This window comes from Plectropomus leopardus, chromosome 15 (assembly GCF_008729295.1).
Source record: "Plectropomus leopardus isolate mb chromosome 15, YSFRI_Pleo_2.0, whole genome shotgun sequence".
Classification (NCBI taxonomy): Eukaryota; Metazoa; Chordata; class Actinopteri; order Perciformes; family Serranidae; genus Plectropomus; species Plectropomus leopardus.
The window spans coordinates 31,060,302-31,080,652 of NC_056477.1; the positions used below are offsets into that span (position 1 = coordinate 31,060,302).

Below are 20,351 nucleotides of genomic sequence, written 5' to 3' on the forward strand. Positions count from 1 at the left end.
TTTTAGCTTTGTTGCACTGGCTTCCTGTAAAATCCAGGATTGAATTTAAAATCCTCCTCCTTATTTACAAAGCTCTAAATGGTCAGGCTCCATCCTATTTGTCGCAGCTTATAGCTCCTTACCAAGATCGCTGCACTCTGAAAGTGCAGGATTACTTGTGGTTCCCAAAGTTTCCAAATGCAGGATAGGAACCAGAGCCTTCAGTTACCATGCTCCTCTCTTATGGAACCATCTTCCAGTTTCGGTTAGGGAGGCAGACACCGTTTCCAGTTTTAAGGGTAGACTTAAGACCCTTCCTCTTTGATAAAGTTTATAATTAGGGCTGGCTAAGGTTGCCCGGACCTGCCCATAGTTAGGCTGACATAGGTAACTTGCCTGGGAACTTTCTATGGGGTCAGAGAGCAGTGTTAGTCCCCACTGCTCTCTGACCTTTATATTTAAGCCATAATAGCTGATTAGTGACCCTAGCTTCATTTGTGTTTATATTCCCGGAGCACAAGTTTCTTGTGCTGAGTTGAAATCCCCGTCCGTGTGACGGGGAGGAGGGAGAGCTGGCAGAGCTTTCGGCCCGATCCAGCAGGGGTGGTTTTGAGTCTGTTCAGACCTGCCACTCTGGCTCTGCTTCCTCTCTCTTTCTTTCTGGCTCTGCTTCCTCTCTCTTTCTTTCTGGCTCTGCTTCCTCTCTCTTTCTTTCTTTTCTATTACTGCTCTCTGGCATTCGTATTTAAGTTGTAATTGCTGATCAATGACTCTAGGATCCTCAATGAGTGCTTATCCTTTTTACCGTTTACCACCTTGGGTCTGTTGAACTGCACTACGCTAATCCCGGAGCATTCCTGTTCCCTTGTTTCCTAGCTTTCCCGGATCCTGGCTGCAGCCCTGGCTGTGCCTGATCGTTGTGATATCTGTGCTGGCGCTGTGACCCTGCCTTTGGATGTGCTCGTGCTGTGGCTGCACTGATACTGTACCCCCAGCTCACCCTGATCGTGCTCTTGGTGCTGGTTGTGCCGATGCTGTGATCATGCCTTTGGACACCGCCGTATCAATATATGTATGAGACTTTATCGACACCCACAATATCATCATAGAGCACATTTGATCATTTCACACCTATCGTTATTGTAATATGACATGCGTCTGTTTCCACTATTGCCATGCCTCTCTCTCCCTCTCTCCCCCTCTCCTCCCCTCTCTCTTTCTCTTTCCTTTATGCCACAATTGTACTTCATTTGTTATTTACAACATCTATTGCACGTGTGTCCATCCTGGAAGAGGGATCCCTCATCATCCTCTGCTGCTCTTCCTGAGGTTTCTTCCTATTTTTCCCCCATTACAGGGGTTCTTTTTCGGGAGTTTTTCCTTGGGTGATGTGAGGGTCTAAGGGCAGAGGGATGTCGTACACTGTAAAGACCTCTGAGGCAAACCATTTTTTGTGATAATGGGCTCTATAAATAAAATTGACTTAAGTGGCCATTAGGTTACTTGACTTTATAATTTCTGAACTGCTGGAAAGGGTAGACGCCCGCTCCACAAACAAGGCATAAAAACACATCTGGAAAAGTTCCATTTAGCATTTAGTTAAAATCGCCTGACCACTCCTTGTGTTTATACTGATCAAAGCCAGGGATCAGAGAGCAGAGTGATGTGTACGGAGATGATTTTAAACTATGGCAACGAAGCTACATCAATTCAATATCAGCATGACTGATCTGGCTCCTCTCAACGCGAAGGAGCAGCGGCTCTACTCCGAGCTCCTCCCGGACGACTGAACTTCTCACCCTATCTCTAATGGAGAGACCAGTCATCCTATGGAGGAAGCTCATTTCGGCCACTTGTACCCGCGATCTTGTTCTTTCAGTCACATATGTATTTGCATATTTATTTTACAATAATAACATTTGTAATACAATTTTCAGATGCCTTTTATGTCATTGAAGGCAAAATTATAACACTCAAATCACTGTTTTGCTTGACAGATTCCCTTTCACAAAAATGCATTTTTCTCAGTTTTCTAGAAAAAAAGTGATCTTTTTGATGAAACTAGCCTCTATTCAACTTCAGATAAATCAAGAATGGAACAAGGTGCAAACCAACGTTTTTTTTCCATGACAAAAAGGAGAGTTTCTTCTTTCATTTGAGCTATTCAGTTTTTTCAGAGTCTTTGTACAAAATTTTCTGTGGGTCTTGAAAGATGACTCAAAATGGCCAGAAAAGCTGGCACAAGCCACTTTCCATTATATAATAGGGCTGGCACTCAATGAGTTAACTTTTCAAAGTAGCACCCCTGTGCTTCCTTTTTCAGATTCACTGGCTCAGGGACTTTTTGAGGGATTTAAATACCAACTTTAGGTACATACCATCATCTATCGTACTGGACTTCTGTCTCCCTTGGTGAGGCATGTCCTAAAGATTGCCCAGAATTGTGCCATGACGTCATTGCCTATTCTCTATACCACAAATGTTTCACTCTTTCCCTTACTCCTTGGAAATAGATGACGTTGTGACAAACCCCTCTTCTGCTGAACTGCTACTGGCCAGTCTAATAAGTAGGAGAACAGATTCCACAGAGATGACTAAGCAAACCGAACGTGTTATCTGTCCCAACAGGCCTACAGTGACAGTCCCTGTGGACAGACTGCAGGATGGACGCAGCAGAGAGGAGGCAGTACCACACATAAAATGGTAGCCTGAGAAGGTTGGGGGGTGTGAGTGTGAGCGAGTGAGGGGAACAGTGGAAACAAAGTGTGCCACAGTGGCCTGTAATTGCTCAGTGGGAGGCTACAAGGTTAACACTGGTCTAGACAGAACAATCCAGAGACATACTCTGCTTTGGCAAAAGCTCAAGGCTGCAAAACCCCACTCCACTGTTCCTCACAGTACAAACAATAAATTGGGTTTTACCTTCAGAATTAGAAAAAGAGCTGAATGAATCCTGAAAAGGTGGTGTGGGATACACATCCTTCATTTTACTGAAATAAAATGGCCTCAATGTAAATCACTGACACACTTGTGCTCTTAGCGCAGGGCTGCGTGACCTCTGTGCTGATTTACAACCTGCTCAGGCTGTGCTTTTATCTGATGTGGAAATCCACTCAGTCTCACTGTGTGACTCCTAATACAGCCTGAAGTGATTATTTGATTTATATACAGTCAAATTAAATGCTAGCCATTGGTTTGTCATCATATGATCTTCAGTCACCCACATCCAGTCTGTGTTTTGGGGGTCGTGATGTCAGTCTGCATGATGGCACCCTTCACACAGCAGGGGACAGGATGGGACTGAGACCTGCACACAGAATCAAACACTCAGCATGGGGAATTTTTTCAGGATTTTAGCACGTTTCTATGATTTAAGACATTTTTAAGACATTTCTAGAATTTCTCAGATAATATGACGTTTCTAGGATTTTAGGACAGTTCTAAGACTTTAAAAAATTCCATAATTTTTTTTTTGCTTCTAGGATTGTAGGACGTTTCTAGGATTTTAGGACATTTCTTGGATTTTGGGATGTTTTGAGGATTTTAGGATGGTTTACTGGTTTATTTCTCTGAAACAAACTGTTGCACTATTTTTTCCCTCTGCAAAATATCCAAAATATTTCATATATACATCATGTATGTATATAGGGACAGGTGGTATTTGGAGAATTACATCATGAGAGACCTGCATTTGGTTCCATATGACAATTCTCTTGTTTTAAACTTTGTGAAACACAGAAGATCACTTCTGTTACTGGATGTCTGCCTTCAGGCTAATGAGGTAGTGCTGTGATGCACTCAACATGTAAAAGCAGAGACTGCAGGTAGATTAAACAGACAAGTGGATAGGATGAAGCCAGACCTGCTGTCAACAGTTTAAAGTAAAGCACATGAAACTTACCGGCATCATGTTGGGACTCAACTGCATCACGCCGTCTCATCAGGATCCTCTGCAGCTCCTCATCGCGGTTTGTTGGTGGAGGCGTTGCCTTTGGTTGAGGGGAGGTTCCACGGAAATTCTCCTTGACAGTTTCAACAAAAACACATAGATATGTCCACACAGACAGTCTGTTTAGTGACAAAAACAGCCACAAAGTAACAGCTACACCTTAAAATTAGTAGATCTCTAAGAAACTCTAAGGAGTTTTAACTGTTACTAGTCTGAATTTAACTTGAGTAAATGCAGAATCAACAATATATCATGTATGTATAATATGCAAATATTGACTGCAGCTCTTAAAGGACCAGTGTGTAGAATTTAGAGGGATATATTGGCAGAAATAGAATATGACACAATAAGCCTGTAGTCTTTAGCATATAATCACCTGGAAATAAGAATCGTGTCTTTGTTACCTTAGAATAAGCCATATATATCTACAATAGGGAGGTGGTAGTTGTTTTTTGAGATCACCATGTTGCACCGCCATGCTTCTACAGTAGCCCAGAAAGGTCAAACCAAACACTGACTCCAGATACTGCCATTTGAGTTTTTGCATCAGTCACCGCAATAAGAAGCCCAACTGCAATAAGCAGCGCTGGAGTTCCACTTTTTAAACATGAAAGTTCTTAATTTAATGTTTCTGGCAGTTTAATTCACCAGATCTCTTTGTTTTGGAGAGGACAAGACCTCTGTGGATAATTTGGTTCACAGTAAGATGTCTGACTTTGCAGTTATTGGAGAAAAAAGCATGTGTTGGACTAGCTGCCTGCAGCCAAAGTGTGTCAGACGTGAATTTTTAAACTGAAACTGCTTTATTTTTGATCAATTTAAATTACTGTAGCAGCATTTACACTGCCTGAAATATCAGACTGTTATGCCGCCTTGTCATTGTGTATAAAACATCTGATCGTGGAAAGGGGGGACAGAGTGGTCTCACCTCTAAACAGGGAACAGAGGGAGGAACAGCACCATAATAATTTCTGTGTAACACATGAAGCAGGACAGATGTGACCATGGGCGACCCACTGCAGGAGATTTAAAAAGCATAGCAGCTAATCCACAGAAGAACAGCTGCTGTAAATGTCCACAAACTGGGAAAACAATGAAAATCAGGAGCTCCTTCCCCTCTGAGCAGAGGACGAGATCAGCTGCCATATAACAGAGAAGGAATTGTGACAGATGATACATACAATACATTATATGTCACGCTAGAGGTGGAACATCATGTTCGTCATGCCTCTTGTGATTGGCAGATGCTGAGATGCAGTGTGCACTGGAGCCTCATGATGCCGCCATCATTTGGTTCTGTGTAAAAGTGTCGAGGCACTATAGAGGGAGGACTTCATTGCGGCCCTGTAGCACCATCTCTATGTGAAAGCAGCTTGTGTCTGTCTGTTTTGGAAATGAATAGACCTCTGTGGATAATTCAGCTCATGGTAAAGACCTCCTGAACATCTTGATCAGAAAGAAGTGAGCACACATTAACTCATGAGAGAAAAGGGGTGAGCATGTTGTGGGCGAGCAGCCTAGCTTCGATTAAGCTAATCAGAGATTTACTGATTTATGATGTGAAACTGCTTTGTTTGGTGTTAATAGCTGTTTTTATCACCTGGTCTGTTTGTTTTGCAGAGGATGAGGCCTCTGTGGATAATTCCTCCCTCAGAAAAACCTCCTGAATAATGAAACTGAAGGAAATCTTGCCGGGAGATGTTTTACATGGTTGGTATCCGCAATTCACCACTAGACGCCATCAGATCCCCTAAATTTTGCACACTTCACCTTTTATTTGAATGGATACATAATCAACATTACATCTTATGTGCTTATTGCAGTAGCACTTTCTCTTAGGCAAAAATCTGACTACCTTTCTAACCTTTGTTGATTTTTTCTAATATTTTAACATTAAATTCTGGTGTGAGCACATATATATACAGTGCAGAAAACAAAGGCTGTCCCCTTGTGTAAAAAGCAAAAGTTCAACAGGTAAAATACTACATGTGAGGGCATTGGATTGTTTTAAAGTCCCATTACCATGATTCCTTTAAGTTCCTGAATGGCAGAATTAGATGGCAGCCTCGCAATCTGATAAAAGGAAAATAGGAGGGAAAAGATGGGTTTGGTAAATAAACAGCAGTCTGACACATTATACTTATTTATCGTCATTTAGCACTTAGAGGCTAAAATGCACCTTTTTCTACAGAGATGAGACACTGCAGGTGAGCAGGAGGACATATGCTTTCTACAAGAAGCAAATGTGTAAACACACAATCATTCTGAGTCACGTCAATTTTCCCATCCTCATTATTTATAATTGCTGGTAGAGCAGGTCCTAATGCTATCTAATTTGGTGGAGTTGGTGTGGTGGAGGAACATGCAGACTAAAAGATGTCTTGGCCATATGTCATGTTTTATCAAAACAAGCAGCTCTTAGGTAATCCCACACACTGATGGATTTAAGACCACTGAACAATATACACTCAACAGCGTACAGTGTGTTTTAGTTTGGTCATTTCAACAAAGAGGACCATACTTTTTCTATCACAATCATGGCAAGAATCACATACGTGCACTTCCTTTAATGACTCCACTCTCATGTTTTCATGTCTTCTCTCTGTCCTCAGTGTTTGGTGTTCACTGTGAGACATCTCTGCGCTTGCTAGCTCTCTCGAGGCAGCACTCTTTTATTCATCTGGTACCTTCATGATGGTGTGTGCTGGTGAAAAGACCAACATGTGCAACGTCACCTTACACACCATCTACAATGTAACTTTACTCTGATCTATTGCATGTCCTGTAGGCCTCAGTAGACTTACAAGTTTGTTACTGATCTGCATACAAGCTGTGCAGAATGAGCTGTTGCTGATCAGCACCTGGTGATCCAACCTGTTCTCATTCCAACTAACCACATGTTGCTGCTTTGCAGTGGACTTCCGTATTTATAGATAACACTGTAGGTATCCCTCTGCATCTGCTCTTTATGTTCCAGAATATCGTGATGTCTACACAAGCACATGGTAAGATTACGCTGCACTAGGTTTTGTTTAGGCAACCAATGCCAGGACGTCAACAAACACACATGCTGGCATAGATGTTTAGAATTATAGAAAGGAGGCACATGGCAAGAAGTGAACATTGGACTCCAGCATGAAAGTGCAGGGTTTGTGTGTATATATATATATATATATATATATATATATACATATATTGTTTGTTTGCATGATACACCACAGAATGCCATTAGGTTGAAAACTGATGACCTTCACACCAAACTGAAACTGTACACTGAAAGCACTGTCACATTGGTGGTATTTTACAACTTTAGAATGAGAACAGGCTGGATGGTCAGTTGGATCAAATGATGGGGGACACTTCTGGACAGACCTGGTGGATCCAAACATGTACTGAGGGGAAAGTCTGACTTTGGAGGGAAGTTCCGCCATACTGTTAGACCACTAAAGCAGGGCCAGTCTCAGGCTGTGTTCACCAGGGGAACAGAAATACAGATCTGGACTGGGGATTTGTTAAGTGGTGGATAGAGCACCTTGAGGAACACCGGAACCCAACCCACACATCATCTGTGGAGGAGGCAGAGTCTGAAGACTCAGCAGAAGCCTCACTCATATCCCCATCACCACAGTGGGGGTGATGGGAGTGTCCCTATCCAGTCTCTATGTTTTCTGGACTTGGGGAGGGCTTACCACAATGTCCTCCAGGGAGTCCTGTGGGGGGATTCTGCTGGAACATGGGGTACCAGGGCCATTGCTATGAGTAATCTGGTTCTTATGTGACTAAAGACAGCTGTGGCTGTATTAACTGAGGACAAAGAGGACAAGTTTTCAGTGAGTGTTGGCCTCCACCAGGGGTGTCCCTAATCACACATTGTGTCTGTAATATTCATGGACAGGATCTCAAAGTGCAGCCTAGGGAAGGAAGGAGGTTTGGTTTTGGAACCTCAGAATTGCATCTCTGTTCTTTGCCTATCTATGATGTGGTTCTGTTGGCTTCATCCCACCATAACCTCCAGCATGCACTGGGGCAGTTTGAAGCTGAGCGTGAAGTGGTCGTGATGAGAGTCAGCACCTCCAAATTTGAGGCCATGGTTCTCTGCCAGAAAACTGTGGATTGTCCCCTCTGGGTTGGGGGAGAATTGCAGCCCCAAGCAAAGGGTCTCTGAGGGTCTTGTTCCCAAGTGAGGGCAAAATGGAGCAAAGGATGGACAAGCATTTTGGTGTGGTGTCAGCAGTGATGTGACCATGGTGACAGACTGTTGTAGTAAAGAGGGAGCTGAGCCAGAAAGCAAAGCTTTTAAGTTAGTGGTCCATCTTCAGTCCAACCCTCACTGATGGTTGTGAGCTTGAGGTCATGGCTAAAAGAAAGAGACTGCAGAAACAAGAGTGTCTGGACTCAGTCTTAGAGATAGGGTGAGGAGTCAAGGTAGAGCCGCTACTCTTTCATGTTGAAAGGGGCTAGCTGAAGTGGTTCGGGCATCTAATTAGGATGCGTCCTGGACCAGAACACCTTTAGATGTGTTCTGGTCCAACTGGTGGGAGACCCCAGTGTAGACCCATAACACACTGGAGGGATTATTTGTCTCTTTTGGTTTGTGAACACTGCAAGATCTGCTAATCGGAGCTGGGTGGATGAATGGATAAATTGATTAACACATTAGCTGGTCAACAGAAATGAACATAGTTCAGGACTATTCTACAGTGTTGGATTTAAATTAAGTCGTTGAAACCTGGAACGACATCTCTCTTGTGCTTTCAGATACCTTTAAATCTTTGAACCCTGAGCAATGGGAGCAGTTTCTTTCGAAACCATAAAAAAAGGCAAGGAGCAACTTGTTGACAAATGTTGTACACTCTGGTACCTTATGTATAGTAAAAACAGATTGCATGAAATTGCATGAAAGTAGAATTAAAAAATTAGTTTAAGAAAACCAGGTAAAATTGTCTAGGGAAAAAGGAAAAAATCTTGGGAAAAAACATATTCATAATTAACCATATTACATATTTAGAATTAGGTTACAGAATTATTACACTTTTAAAGCATTTCTTGTCATTACCTTTCTTTTTCATCATATTTAAAAACTTTTTTAAATTTCTTGCACTTTTTACTTCTTGCTTATATTGGGGTCATTTCCTGCTTTGTTGCTCTGTGCCTTTTTCCAGTGTTTTGAAGAAGTCTTTCAAATTTCAAAGGATTGATTCAAAGAAATTACAAATTGGTAGATTTAAAAAAAAAAGTGACAGCCATTGCAGATTATGTTAAGCATAGTTGTGTATGTAGGTGGAATACTGATAAAACACCTACATCAAGGTCACCACACAAAGTACGTTAACGCGTGCCACAGCAAACAGGAGACCACAGCACTGCAGCATTATTGGCCATTTCTGACAGTTTACTGGCAAGCTACAGGTTAAGAGCTTTCATGAAGTGGCTTTACATGTCAAGAACCGCGTTGCAGATATTGTCTAGGTTATACACCATTTAGGAGGATTACTAAAGGTACCTGTCTCCTGGTCCTATTAGGGGACTGGCTGACAGGTCGAAGCTGAACGCCTTTCTTGATCCTGTGCATCATTTCCTCCACCGCCTGCTGTCTGATATCCACCTCTACGAGTGACAGACACACACAACAAGAAAGAGAGACAGACATCTGTCTTAGTTGTCTTTTCCAACAAATATTTTTTTAATTTATCTAGCAGTTTTACTGGTACTAAACCATCTGCCTCAATGGGAAACGGTGCCAAGGACCAAAGTGAGTTTAAATGATTTTGAGAGGTACGAGGCATTGTGTTATTCACAGGCATCATTAGCACTATACTTAAAGTGAGCTCATTTGGATTTAAAAGCTTGAAAATGACATGAGCCTCCAGGCCCAATCAATGAAGTTTTGTTGGAGAAATTCCAGCTTTTTTCTCTTCATTACGCCATAAATAGTGACTGAACTGTTTTACTGGCAATGCTGTTGTAGGGTGGATGAAGCAGTTCTGTACAGTAGTATTCAAAGTACAACCACTGTGTTTAAAGCAGAGATATTTAACTTTGCTTTGCTTTGGGGCCATACGCACACGTTTTAAGGATTTTAAGACGTGTCTAAGATTTTAGGACATGTTTAGCATTTTAGCATGTTTTTAGAATTTTATGGCGTTTTCTGGATTTTAGCATGTTTGCAAGATTTCAGGACATTTCTAGGATTTTTGGACAGTTCTCAGATTTTAGAATGTGTCTCAGATTTCAGGACATTTCTATGATTTTAGGAAATGTCTAGGATTTTAGCATGTTTCTAAGATTTTAGGAGAGTTCTAGGATTTTAGCATGTTTCTAAGATTTTAGGAGAGTTCTAGGATTGTAGGACATTTTTCAGATTTTGGGACATTATCTGATTTTAGGGCATTTAGGGCTTACAGGTGGGATCTCTGTCGGAGGTGTAAGGGGTCCTCTGCTGGCACTCTTTTTGATAAATAAGCTCTATTTTGATTCAGTTTTACACACTCTGGCACCTTATGTATACAAAAAGAACAAAAACAATTCCCAGTGTGAATCACATTATTTTTATTGAGAATTAGAAAATGGTTTGGTGGCCATCCAGCAACGCCCAGTGGCCAGATTTGGCCCACAAGCCATAAGTTGAGTGTCACTGGTTTAAAGCCTTTCTAGAGTGCAAGGTTACCAAAACCATTCTGAAATGAATTTCAACTGTGAAAATACACAAACCCTATTCAGCAATTTTTCATCCAAAAGTTTTGTGCGAGTAAGAGTTTCTAAAATTCACAGAATATGAGACCAAAAAATAAATAAATAAATACAATTCTGACATAATGCAGTCAGTTGCACCCCAAAGAATGTGAATATTTAATCTGCTTATGTAGAAAATTCAGTGGAACACACAATGTAACTGGTGTTAGTAAGATGACTTTAAAATGTCACACAAATACTATTTTGTGTTAAAGTAATAGTAAAATATTTTCTTCCAAAGTGCTCAGAAATAGACTATTATTCAGGTGTCAGAGGAGAAGATCCTTGGGTGGCACCTATTCAGCCCTGTTTGTAGTTCCAACAAATAGTCTGTGCGTAGCGCCCAATTCAGGCCTCATAAATTCAAAAACTATTTAACCAAATGACGACATAGTAAAGCCTGTTCAGGCAATCTGGCTGTCCTACCTGCTCCAACAAGCCAAGGCTCCCCTTTTGTTTGCACAAATTGAAGAATTTATCATGCTGACCTTATAGGCCAATGATGAAAATTTGAGTTTGAATTTCTTATGCACCACTTGCTTCTGCCTTTGTCCTTTCACACAAAAGTGATTTGGATTTGCAAAGAAAAGGGCAAAAAGGATCAAATCTGAAAGGCAAAAACAGGATTGAAGATTAGGATTTCTCACTAATATGTAAGAGAAATAGCCCGCCGCAAGGAGAATAAAATGCTAAATGAACAAACATAACATAGAGAAAGCAAATATATGCAGAATGATTAATTCTCAGACAGTATGAGCTACAGAATGTGCACATTAAAACAATATTATTTCACTGACATCACTTGGGGGCTCACAAAGCCAAGACAAAATTGAATAATTGCATACTAAAGCAGGTAATTTCAATATGAACTATACTGACCAATCTAAAATCTTCCCATTAGTCTCCCACACTCACACAATCATAGTCTAAATTTGTGATATTCAGCTGACAGTTCACAGGTGGCCCTGCAACCATTTTCTAATTCACAATAAAAATTAAGTGATTCACACTGGAAATTGTTTTGTACTTTTACTATACATAAGGTACCAGAGTGTACAAATAGCATCAAAACACAGCTTGATGATTAAAAAAAAAGTGTCAGGGGAGGATCCCCTGCATACCCAACAGCGGTCCAAACTAAGCGCCTAATGTCATGAAATCCTAGAATGTCTTAAAATCCCAGCAATGTCCTAAAATCTGATAATGTCCTGAAATTCTGGAAATGTCATTAAATCCTAGAAACATCCTAAAATCCTAGAAATGTCCAAAAATTCTAGAAATGTTCTATCATCCCAGAAACATCCAAAAATCCTAGAAATGTGCCAGAATCCTAAAAAGTTCCTGAAATCCTATAAACGTCCCAACATTCTAGAAACATGTCTCGGCTGCTGCAACTGGTTGCTGGCCTCAGGTCATCTTGCAAAAGTGGCCCCATAGCAAAGCAAGTTGAAAATTCCTGGACTAAATGTTGATTGTGCTTTCAGGCAGGCAAAATAAAAACTAAAGTGCTTTACGGGGCAACAAATAATACAGTAGTGACATAAAAACAGCGCACTTTAAAAGAAATCCAATAAAAACATTTTAGTGTATAAAGAGTCAAATCAGGAAAGGCTCTTTGATAAGAGTATGTGTTAGGAAATGAGTCAGCTGACCCGATTTGTTTCTGAAATACAGTGAAAGTATGACGTCGCATGAAATTTAAAGTAATAAAAAATGCAAATACTAAAGTAAAGTGTCAGTAATTCAAAATTGTACTTGAGTAAATTTACTTTGTTCCACTTCATCACTGGATGTTGCTTATTCAGAACTCGGAGCCTGCGTGTCTCAGTGTTGCGGCTATTCAGAAGATGACGGGTTGCACATTGCGGTGAGCTTAGAGCAGCAGCCAGTGAGGTATCTACGTTTCCAATATCTATGAGTGGTACAATATTTATAACAAATTTCAAGTCACAAGAAAAATAATAATGATCATTGCATAATTAAGACAGAAGATTTCCACACACGTAACTTAATTTGTGTTAATGAGCACTTCAGAATATTAGCTAGTTTTTTGTTTTCTGATTTTTAGAATTGAAACAAAAAAACAAAAAAAAAAAGGATTATTTTCTGTTTATTGTCTTTATATTTCAAAAAGGAGGAAACTGCTCATTTCCTGATTTTGGTTTTCTCATTTCAAAATGAAAATCTGTTAGCCACCAAGTACAAATGACTCAAACGCTCTGTGCCCTTTAGTTTTCAGCTGGGCCTCTGGAACTGAAAAAAGATCTCTGCCGCCCTAAGATCTCAAAGTACGTTCCAGCGTACACAGTACTGAGAGGTCTGAGACATCCAGAGAGAGGCTATACATTGATATTTTAAATAATATTCAAAATATACAACCTGCTAAACTCAGCTGAGGCCTGTGTTTTTGTTGCAGATTAAAAAAACTGAAATGTGGGGCGCCTGGTGGCTCAGTGGATAGAGCAGCGCTGTGACCTCGCCGCAACGGCCGCAGGTTCGATTCAAGCCTCAACCCTTCACTGCATGTCGCCCCTTCTCTCTCTCCTCCTTTCACACTTAATCTATCCTGTCAATTAAAGGCAATAAAAAGCCAAAAAAAAAAATCTTAAAAAAAAACAAAAACTGAAATATGTGGGCACACTCCAACCCTGGTGGGGCAAAAATAAAAACCCAGAGGCTTTCCTTTTTATAGGTTCACAAGTAAAGTATATGGACTATATTGGTTCCTGGATCATGTGGCACTGTGACCCCAGTGTGACGCAATATTTGAGCCATTTTTTATTTTTCCTATCTGATAATATTGCCATTATACAGCCAATGCGCAAATCATTAATGGAAAGACATCAACCTTAACCATCAGAAAAACAGGCAAAAATATCTGCATTTTTTAGAGGCACACAACATGAGACTGGCGTCAGTGGTGAGGATACAAACATAACCCTGCTGCACCATGTGGAAGTAATGCCACTTTATGGATACCAACCGTCATTAAAACCTAAATAAGATGAAGAAGGAGAAGAAGAAGTACAACAAATTCACATAACATTCTACAAAACATGGCTCTCTGTGTGGACAGATGAAGAGACTGAGATCATCTTGACTCTTATACAAGACTAAAAAATTACTGCAATATTAGATTGGCTTTATTGAGTGGCTGCAATAGAAACAAACCTGCCAATATTTTGGACATCCGTTGTCAGGCTTCGTGGAATGTTATCACGAGAGGACAGTCACGTAACATTGTGAGAGAAGTCGCATAACATCCCCCAATGAAAATGCAGCCATCTTTCAATTGTGTTTTGGCGAAATTTAAAAAATATCAATTAAGTTTTGCACAAACTTTTAATGGAAACCCATCTACTGAGGCGTGCTGCCTCCAGCTGAGCCCATGCAGACACAGGGAGAACATGCAAACTCCAAACAGAACTTTGCCCTGACCCGAGTTCGAACAGGGGACCCTCTTGCTGTGAGGCGTCAGTGCTAACCACCACACCACCAATCCTCTGTTTATTTGCCAAACAGGTTGAAAAGCACTGATTGTTGCGTCTTTGTTTTTCAAGGCTTGTATTGTGTTTGTGTTCTTGTAGAAATAGTTAACCCTTTGAAACCTGGAGCAACATAACATTTATTGTACTGCTTTCAGACTCCCTTTCACAAGAATGGAACCCCAAGTAAATTGGTGCAATTATTTTTCAAAAATAGGGGGGAAAATGGCTAAGAGCAACTTTGTGAAAAATTAGTAGATTTAGAAGATTATTTGGAAAAAGCAAGGGAAAACATCTAAGGACAAAAGCTGGAGGAAAAATTATTTTTTATAACTATCACAATTATATATATACAATTAAGTAACATCGTTATTACAATTACAACCTGGCCATTTCCTTGTTTGTTTGCTTTTTACTTTTTTTGCCTTTCTTTCTGTCTTTCTTTCTTTCTGTCTTTCAGAAATACAATGCAAGTCTTACAGTGTTGGTGCTGAAGCCTAGCTCTGTATATTGTAATAATACTGGTGCATGCCCTTTGTGTGGAGGTTTGATGTGTACCTGGTGTCTTGGCTGAGTTGTGCAGCACCAGAGGGATGTCAGTGCTGATGTCTCTTCTCTTTCGGATCAATGACAGCAGTGAACTACAGAGGGAGGCACAAATGGAGATCAAGTGCTTGTTATAAGACGAATGCTTTCACAGGATCCAAAAAGTGCTTACTGCTATTGATTTTGTTACCCTCATCAGCCAATGTTGTTGTGTAGCTTCCCAGAAAAAATGACAGTCTTGATCATCATATATTATGCACCACAATGTCATCATTTTCAACTTTTCTCACTTTGATATCATAACAGCAAAAAAAGTGTATTAACAAGAGAGTTGATTCTCTCTCAGTGATTGCCTTTATTGGCAGTTCAACATGCTGTGTTGACTAAGCAGCTGATAAGGCCAGCAAAGCCAGAGAGGATGCAACAGGGTTGTGGGAGGCATAGATGTTAGTCAATTTTTTTTAAAGGAGAGAAGATGTACATCTCGATTTTGCATCATGAAGCATTCAAATATAATTTCCTTCTGCAATAAATAAATACATTAATTAATTTAATTTAACATCCTGTTTAGCCGTTTGGTAGAGCACATTTTGAGTAACTTCATCTTTGTGAAAAATGTGTTGACTCAACCTGACTGAGCCATCTCTACTATTCAGTTTAGATATGTTATGCTAAAGACATCCACTAGATGTCGCTGTGTCTTTAAACAGCTTTTTGAGTTTGCCCACTGCAGGGATTAATGACAAGAAAATTAATTGAGTGATGGGTTTTTCAAAGGTAGGCATATTTATTCAACATGTTATAGTTTCAGGGTTCTTACAGAACAGATTTATGTGACTTGATACAAAACTAAATTTTTAACAGGGGTCAAATAAGTTTAAAAAAAAAATACTCTACCAGATGGCTGATTTGTCCCTCTCATTAAAATTGACTATTTGCTAACAAATAAATGAACTTCTAATTATTCACTGTTGTTAAATTATAGGTTTAATGACAGAATATTCACTATTGTAATTCCCATATACTACTTAATGATATTCCATTATATATTTAATAAAAGAAATTATATCAACTTGTTCATCATTTCTATGATTTTTAGGTAGTGTGATAATACTATTATTGTTAATACTACTAATTTCATGGTAACACAATGATATATGTTGGTATGTTATAACAGAACTTGGCTTGTAATTGTGATTTTTTTTTTCTGTTTTGCCATTATCATGAACAGCCATTTCACCATTTTATAAAGGTCTGTGTTTAAAATATTATGGGGTCTGTTAAAAAATAAACATTGATTTTTGTTATTATAGCCTCAAGGTAACATGCAAAGAAACTCAGAGTAAACCATGTGTCTACCATAAAGAAAGTAGTGCATGAGTGAACACTGTCACTGTGCAGGCCCCACACTAAACAATACACTCACTATCATCCATTCAGTTCACATCAACATCACCTGAGAATTCCCACTGTCCTAGTCATAAGCCCTGCTTATATTGTGCATGCACCACTGACTGTGATTTTCAATTTACTTGTCTTTCATTGTGTCTCTGAGTTGGAGAGTCTCATGCATTTACTCTGTCACTGAAATATGCATCAAACTACATCAAAGTAATAGTAATTTCCTGGACTGAAGAATCGCAGAGCTTATTGTGTGTGATCAAACCTGAGCGGGTTGGAGGCTGGAGCTGGGGCTTGAGGAAGCGGAGGTGGTGGGGGAGGTGGGGGTGCTGGTGCTGGGGGTGGGTTGGTAGCTGCCTGCAGCCTCTTCTGAAGCTCTTCAACTGGCCAGTAAAACACATCCAGTTTCAGCAGACACACGGCAACAGCACCGAGAACGGGGGAGAAAACAACAATTAATGGTTTTCCAGAATCTCATGGTCATACTTTCAATCAAACTGCTTCTGTTAGCATTGTTACATACATAGCTCCCTCTAAAGTGTTCTATTCTGTATTGTCCTCTATAGCGTACAGTTTAATGACCCACAGCGCTTTCTGTCCATACACTTCCAAATTCTGTGTTTGTTCACCTGTGGACCGCAGATCCTTGACGTTCGCCTCAGCCTTGGAGCATTTGTCACTGTACTCCCTCTTCTCCTCCTCCAGGAGCTCCAGTTTATGCCTCAATGCCATCAGCTCCTTCACATCCTCAGAGGTCCTCAGCCTGTCCTCAGCCTGCTTCATCTGACCACATGAAACACAACACACATGCACTGTTTACCACAAAATGCCTGTGCAGAATGGATCCTCAACTACTTTATTGTTTACTTAAGAATTTAGAATGAGACGTGAGAAGATGGAATGAAATTTATTTATATTAGTATAAGGTAAAATATCGCATTAAATGTAATATGTAATGTAATAGTTAAATATAAGGTTGAGACAACTTGAATAAATTAAGTAACTTAACTCTGTAACTCAGATTTAATATAATTAGAGCAATCAATAAAGCAATCTGATCACATTTATTATTTATCACATTTATATTATTATTATCTCCATTTATTTTAATTTAGTTTATAAAACGCATATTTATGTTGTGTTAAGTTATTATTATAAATTAAATTTTGACTCAATTCAGTTAGATTTTACTCAGATATATAGCTTATTTTTTTATTAAGGGCCAATAGTCATTTCTTGAGTGTACAATGCCATCACCAGCTTGCTAGTCTGGATCTAGGAGTCCCACAGGATCTTGGTCCACCACTTTTGGAGGGCATTGTAGTCCATACTCAGCACAGATGTTCCTATACATGATGCCAGCCACCTGGTTATGGCGTTCCATGTACGCTGTGCCTGCCTGCATCTTACACTGTGCATGTGTTGAACTGTCTCAGGGGCATCTTTGTACAGCCTGCACCTGGGGTCCTGCCTGGTCTGGTAGACCCCTCTTTTGTTCTTGTGCTGAGTGCCTGTTCTTATGCAACCATGATCAGTGTCTCTGTTCTGTCCTTCAGAAGCTTTTTCCAGCCATTGGTAGGATTTCTCAATATCAGCAATTTCCATTATCTGTCGTTGGTACAAGCCTTGCAGGGGCTTGGCCTTCAATGACAGCTCTTCATCATCATCATCGTCATCATTATCGGGCTTCTGCTGCTTGAAACATTCACTTAGCAAATCATCGCTTGGGGCCATCTTCCTAATATACTCCTGGAATTTAGCCATTTGACCCTGGACAGTGGCTCTGATGCTCACTAGTCCTCAGACGCCCTCCTTTCACTTAGTGTATAGTTTCAGGGTGCTAAACTTGGGATGCACTGACAAGTTTTCCTGTCTTAGTATCAGTGGCCTCTATTTTTTGCTTCTGATGACTGACGGTGTATGTGTGTGTGTGTGTGTGTGTGTGTGTGTGTGTGTGTGTGTTTATTCTACTTATAGATAAACAGCGCAGCTCTGCAGCACTGTGTTGGCTGTGGCGGTTGCAGCTCCAGCAGTGATGATTTCTGATAAGTAGCATTGGGTAGCTGCCAGGTGATATTCTGTTATCCACTCCCCAACCCTAGTTCCTTAACCAGTGTTTTAATTGTTCCTCAAATGAAGGGCATGGCTCACTTCCACCCCAGCATCAGAAGAGATCAGTGATCCCACTCAGCTCTAATGGTTTTCCATCAGTGCCAGAGGAGGTGGGAGGGAGCTGGAGGCTACACTGCTGCTTGTAATTATTAATCTGGCAGGTCAGGGCCCCTAGGTTTTACTGTCATGGCCTGTGATAATTCACCAGGTAGTCTCCCCTATGTAATTAAAAAGCTAAATCATTCTTATTTTGATGCATATGAATTATAGACATTTCACAAGGAAGCAAGGGGATGCCTTATTTACCGTATGTAATCCTTTGCTTCTGTTTGCACCTGTTAAGCATAAATGAATTACTGTTTACAGCTAGTTCTTGAGTGTCACCATAATCTGAAAGTCTGTCAGGTTTTGAAAAATGTAATTTGCTGTTCAAAAGATGCAAAAGGTTACTGTTCTTCAGATATTTTTGAACTGAAGAATTAATCTAATACTCCTTTTCTTCCCAAATTATTGCATGCATGCAGTTTCTTAAAACATGGGTAAACTCACAAAAACAAGGCTATAGACTGGTTTCTCATCGCCAGTAGAGCAGAGCTATGTACACGGCTCTTTATATATCACTTACTTATTAAGTCTTTCTTTCAAACTTGGTCCCACTAATTTGGATTTATGTTTGAGCACTGCTTAAGTGGAGACGGATGGTAATTAGTGCTGCTGCGTCATTGTATCTCACTAGTTAAGGGGCTAAAATTAGCATGTTCACATGGGTGTTGTGTTTCCATCAATGCTGATTGGAGCCGGAGGTGATAAATACCCCTGACTACTGCAGGGTCATTTGACCCAAGTGTGAATGCAAATTGTACACTTTTCCATTGCAATAAAAAGCCAGATGTTAGCAGGTGTGTTTGTTCAGTGTGTAATCTGTTGTCTCAACTTGTTTTCCAACATTCTAATATTGATATTTCAGCTGATACTATAAATATATACAATTATGAAATGCAATAATATGGTCAGATATGGTCACATACACATGAAAAAGTTACGTACTGGAGAAAGGATATTTTACTGTTCAATAATAAACTTGATTTACCAAAATGACATATGTGCACTGAAATAATAAACTTCATTGAGAATTTAATAATGATAACCTGCATTGGGTTCTGTTAAATATAAACTTTCTATTGTGGTTATCAGACAATATAAAGACTGATACTAATATATCTAAAATTGGCCGATAAAAAAAGGTTTCCTTAAGCTGGTGTGTTTTCTCCATTACTCTGATTCATTTAACCAGTTGATAACAACACCAAAATTTCCATGTTGGCAGTAGTATTTTAGTTTGTCATTCTAGTTGCTTTTCTGTTGTTTTTTTTAAACTGTGAAATTCATCATCTCTTTTTTACAAAAACAACTGTGCATTTTATGAGAAAAGCATGTCGGGCATTACCTGACTTTGAATTATGCTAGCCAAACAGATTCAGCAGTGTACTACAAATATTAGACAATATGGGGTTTTTTTTCCATATAAAGTCTTTAAGTTTGAACAGGACTCAGCTCAACGTTCAGTGTGACAGCGGCATTCATGTAATACAGTCAACAAGCTAACAGCACTAATGACTGATTGCAAATGTGCAACACACATTAATTTTATCTAGGACTTTGAATTGGACCTATGCACTAAGTGGAACTTTACTTCTACTTTGACAATATAGGGATAATAATATAAAATTATACACAGAATAGACCCATGGTGCTAATCTATTTTAATATTTTATTAACAATAATGATGATTATGGTGATGATGATGATGATGATGATGAGCCCAACAGCCTACACAGCAGTAGTACAGTGCAGTGCACTTGAATGCAGCTTTGGCATACTTGCACTGTCAAGTTCACCCTTCTTGTGGCGACAGCGAATCAATTTATGGCACGATTTAGATGCTTCAGGAAACGTGGTTCAAAGCAGCTACCACCTGGTTGTTTTCTTTTGCCCCAGTCAGATGGCTCCTGCGTCTCTGGATCCAGGACCAATGCCTGGCTCCAACAGAAGGCATGAAAGCAAGTATGCTTCATGTGCTGGCTGAGTGCTGCTGGGAAAGTTCTCTAAGGCTCTCAGTTGCTTTTCATTATGCTTACATATATACA

General features: G+C 39.9%; 1 protein-coding gene across 2 annotated transcripts in view; it reads right to left on the reverse strand.

Moving 5' to 3' along the window:
* Window positions 1–2,516: 2,516 nt before the first annotated feature.
* Window positions 2,517–20,351, reverse strand: part of shtn1 (shootin 1) — a 63,094-nt gene continuing 45,259 nt past the window's right edge. For both annotated transcript variants that reach the window (XM_042502657.1, XM_042502656.1), the window contains exons 10-16: window positions 16,722–16,875; window positions 16,358–16,475; window positions 14,704–14,786; window positions 9,432–9,535; window positions 5,951–6,001; window positions 3,881–4,001; window positions 2,517–3,286 (exon numbers count right to left, since the gene is read on the reverse strand). In XM_042502657.1, coding sequence (XP_042358591.1) covers window positions 3,255–3,286; window positions 3,881–4,001; window positions 5,951–6,001; window positions 9,432–9,535; window positions 14,704–14,786; window positions 16,358–16,475; window positions 16,722–16,875 — 663 coding nt within the window. In that variant the 3' untranslated portion in view covers window positions 2,517–3,254. The remainder of the gene's footprint in view (window positions 3,287–3,880; window positions 4,002–5,950; window positions 6,002–9,431; window positions 9,536–14,703; window positions 14,787–16,357; window positions 16,476–16,721; window positions 16,876–20,351) is intronic.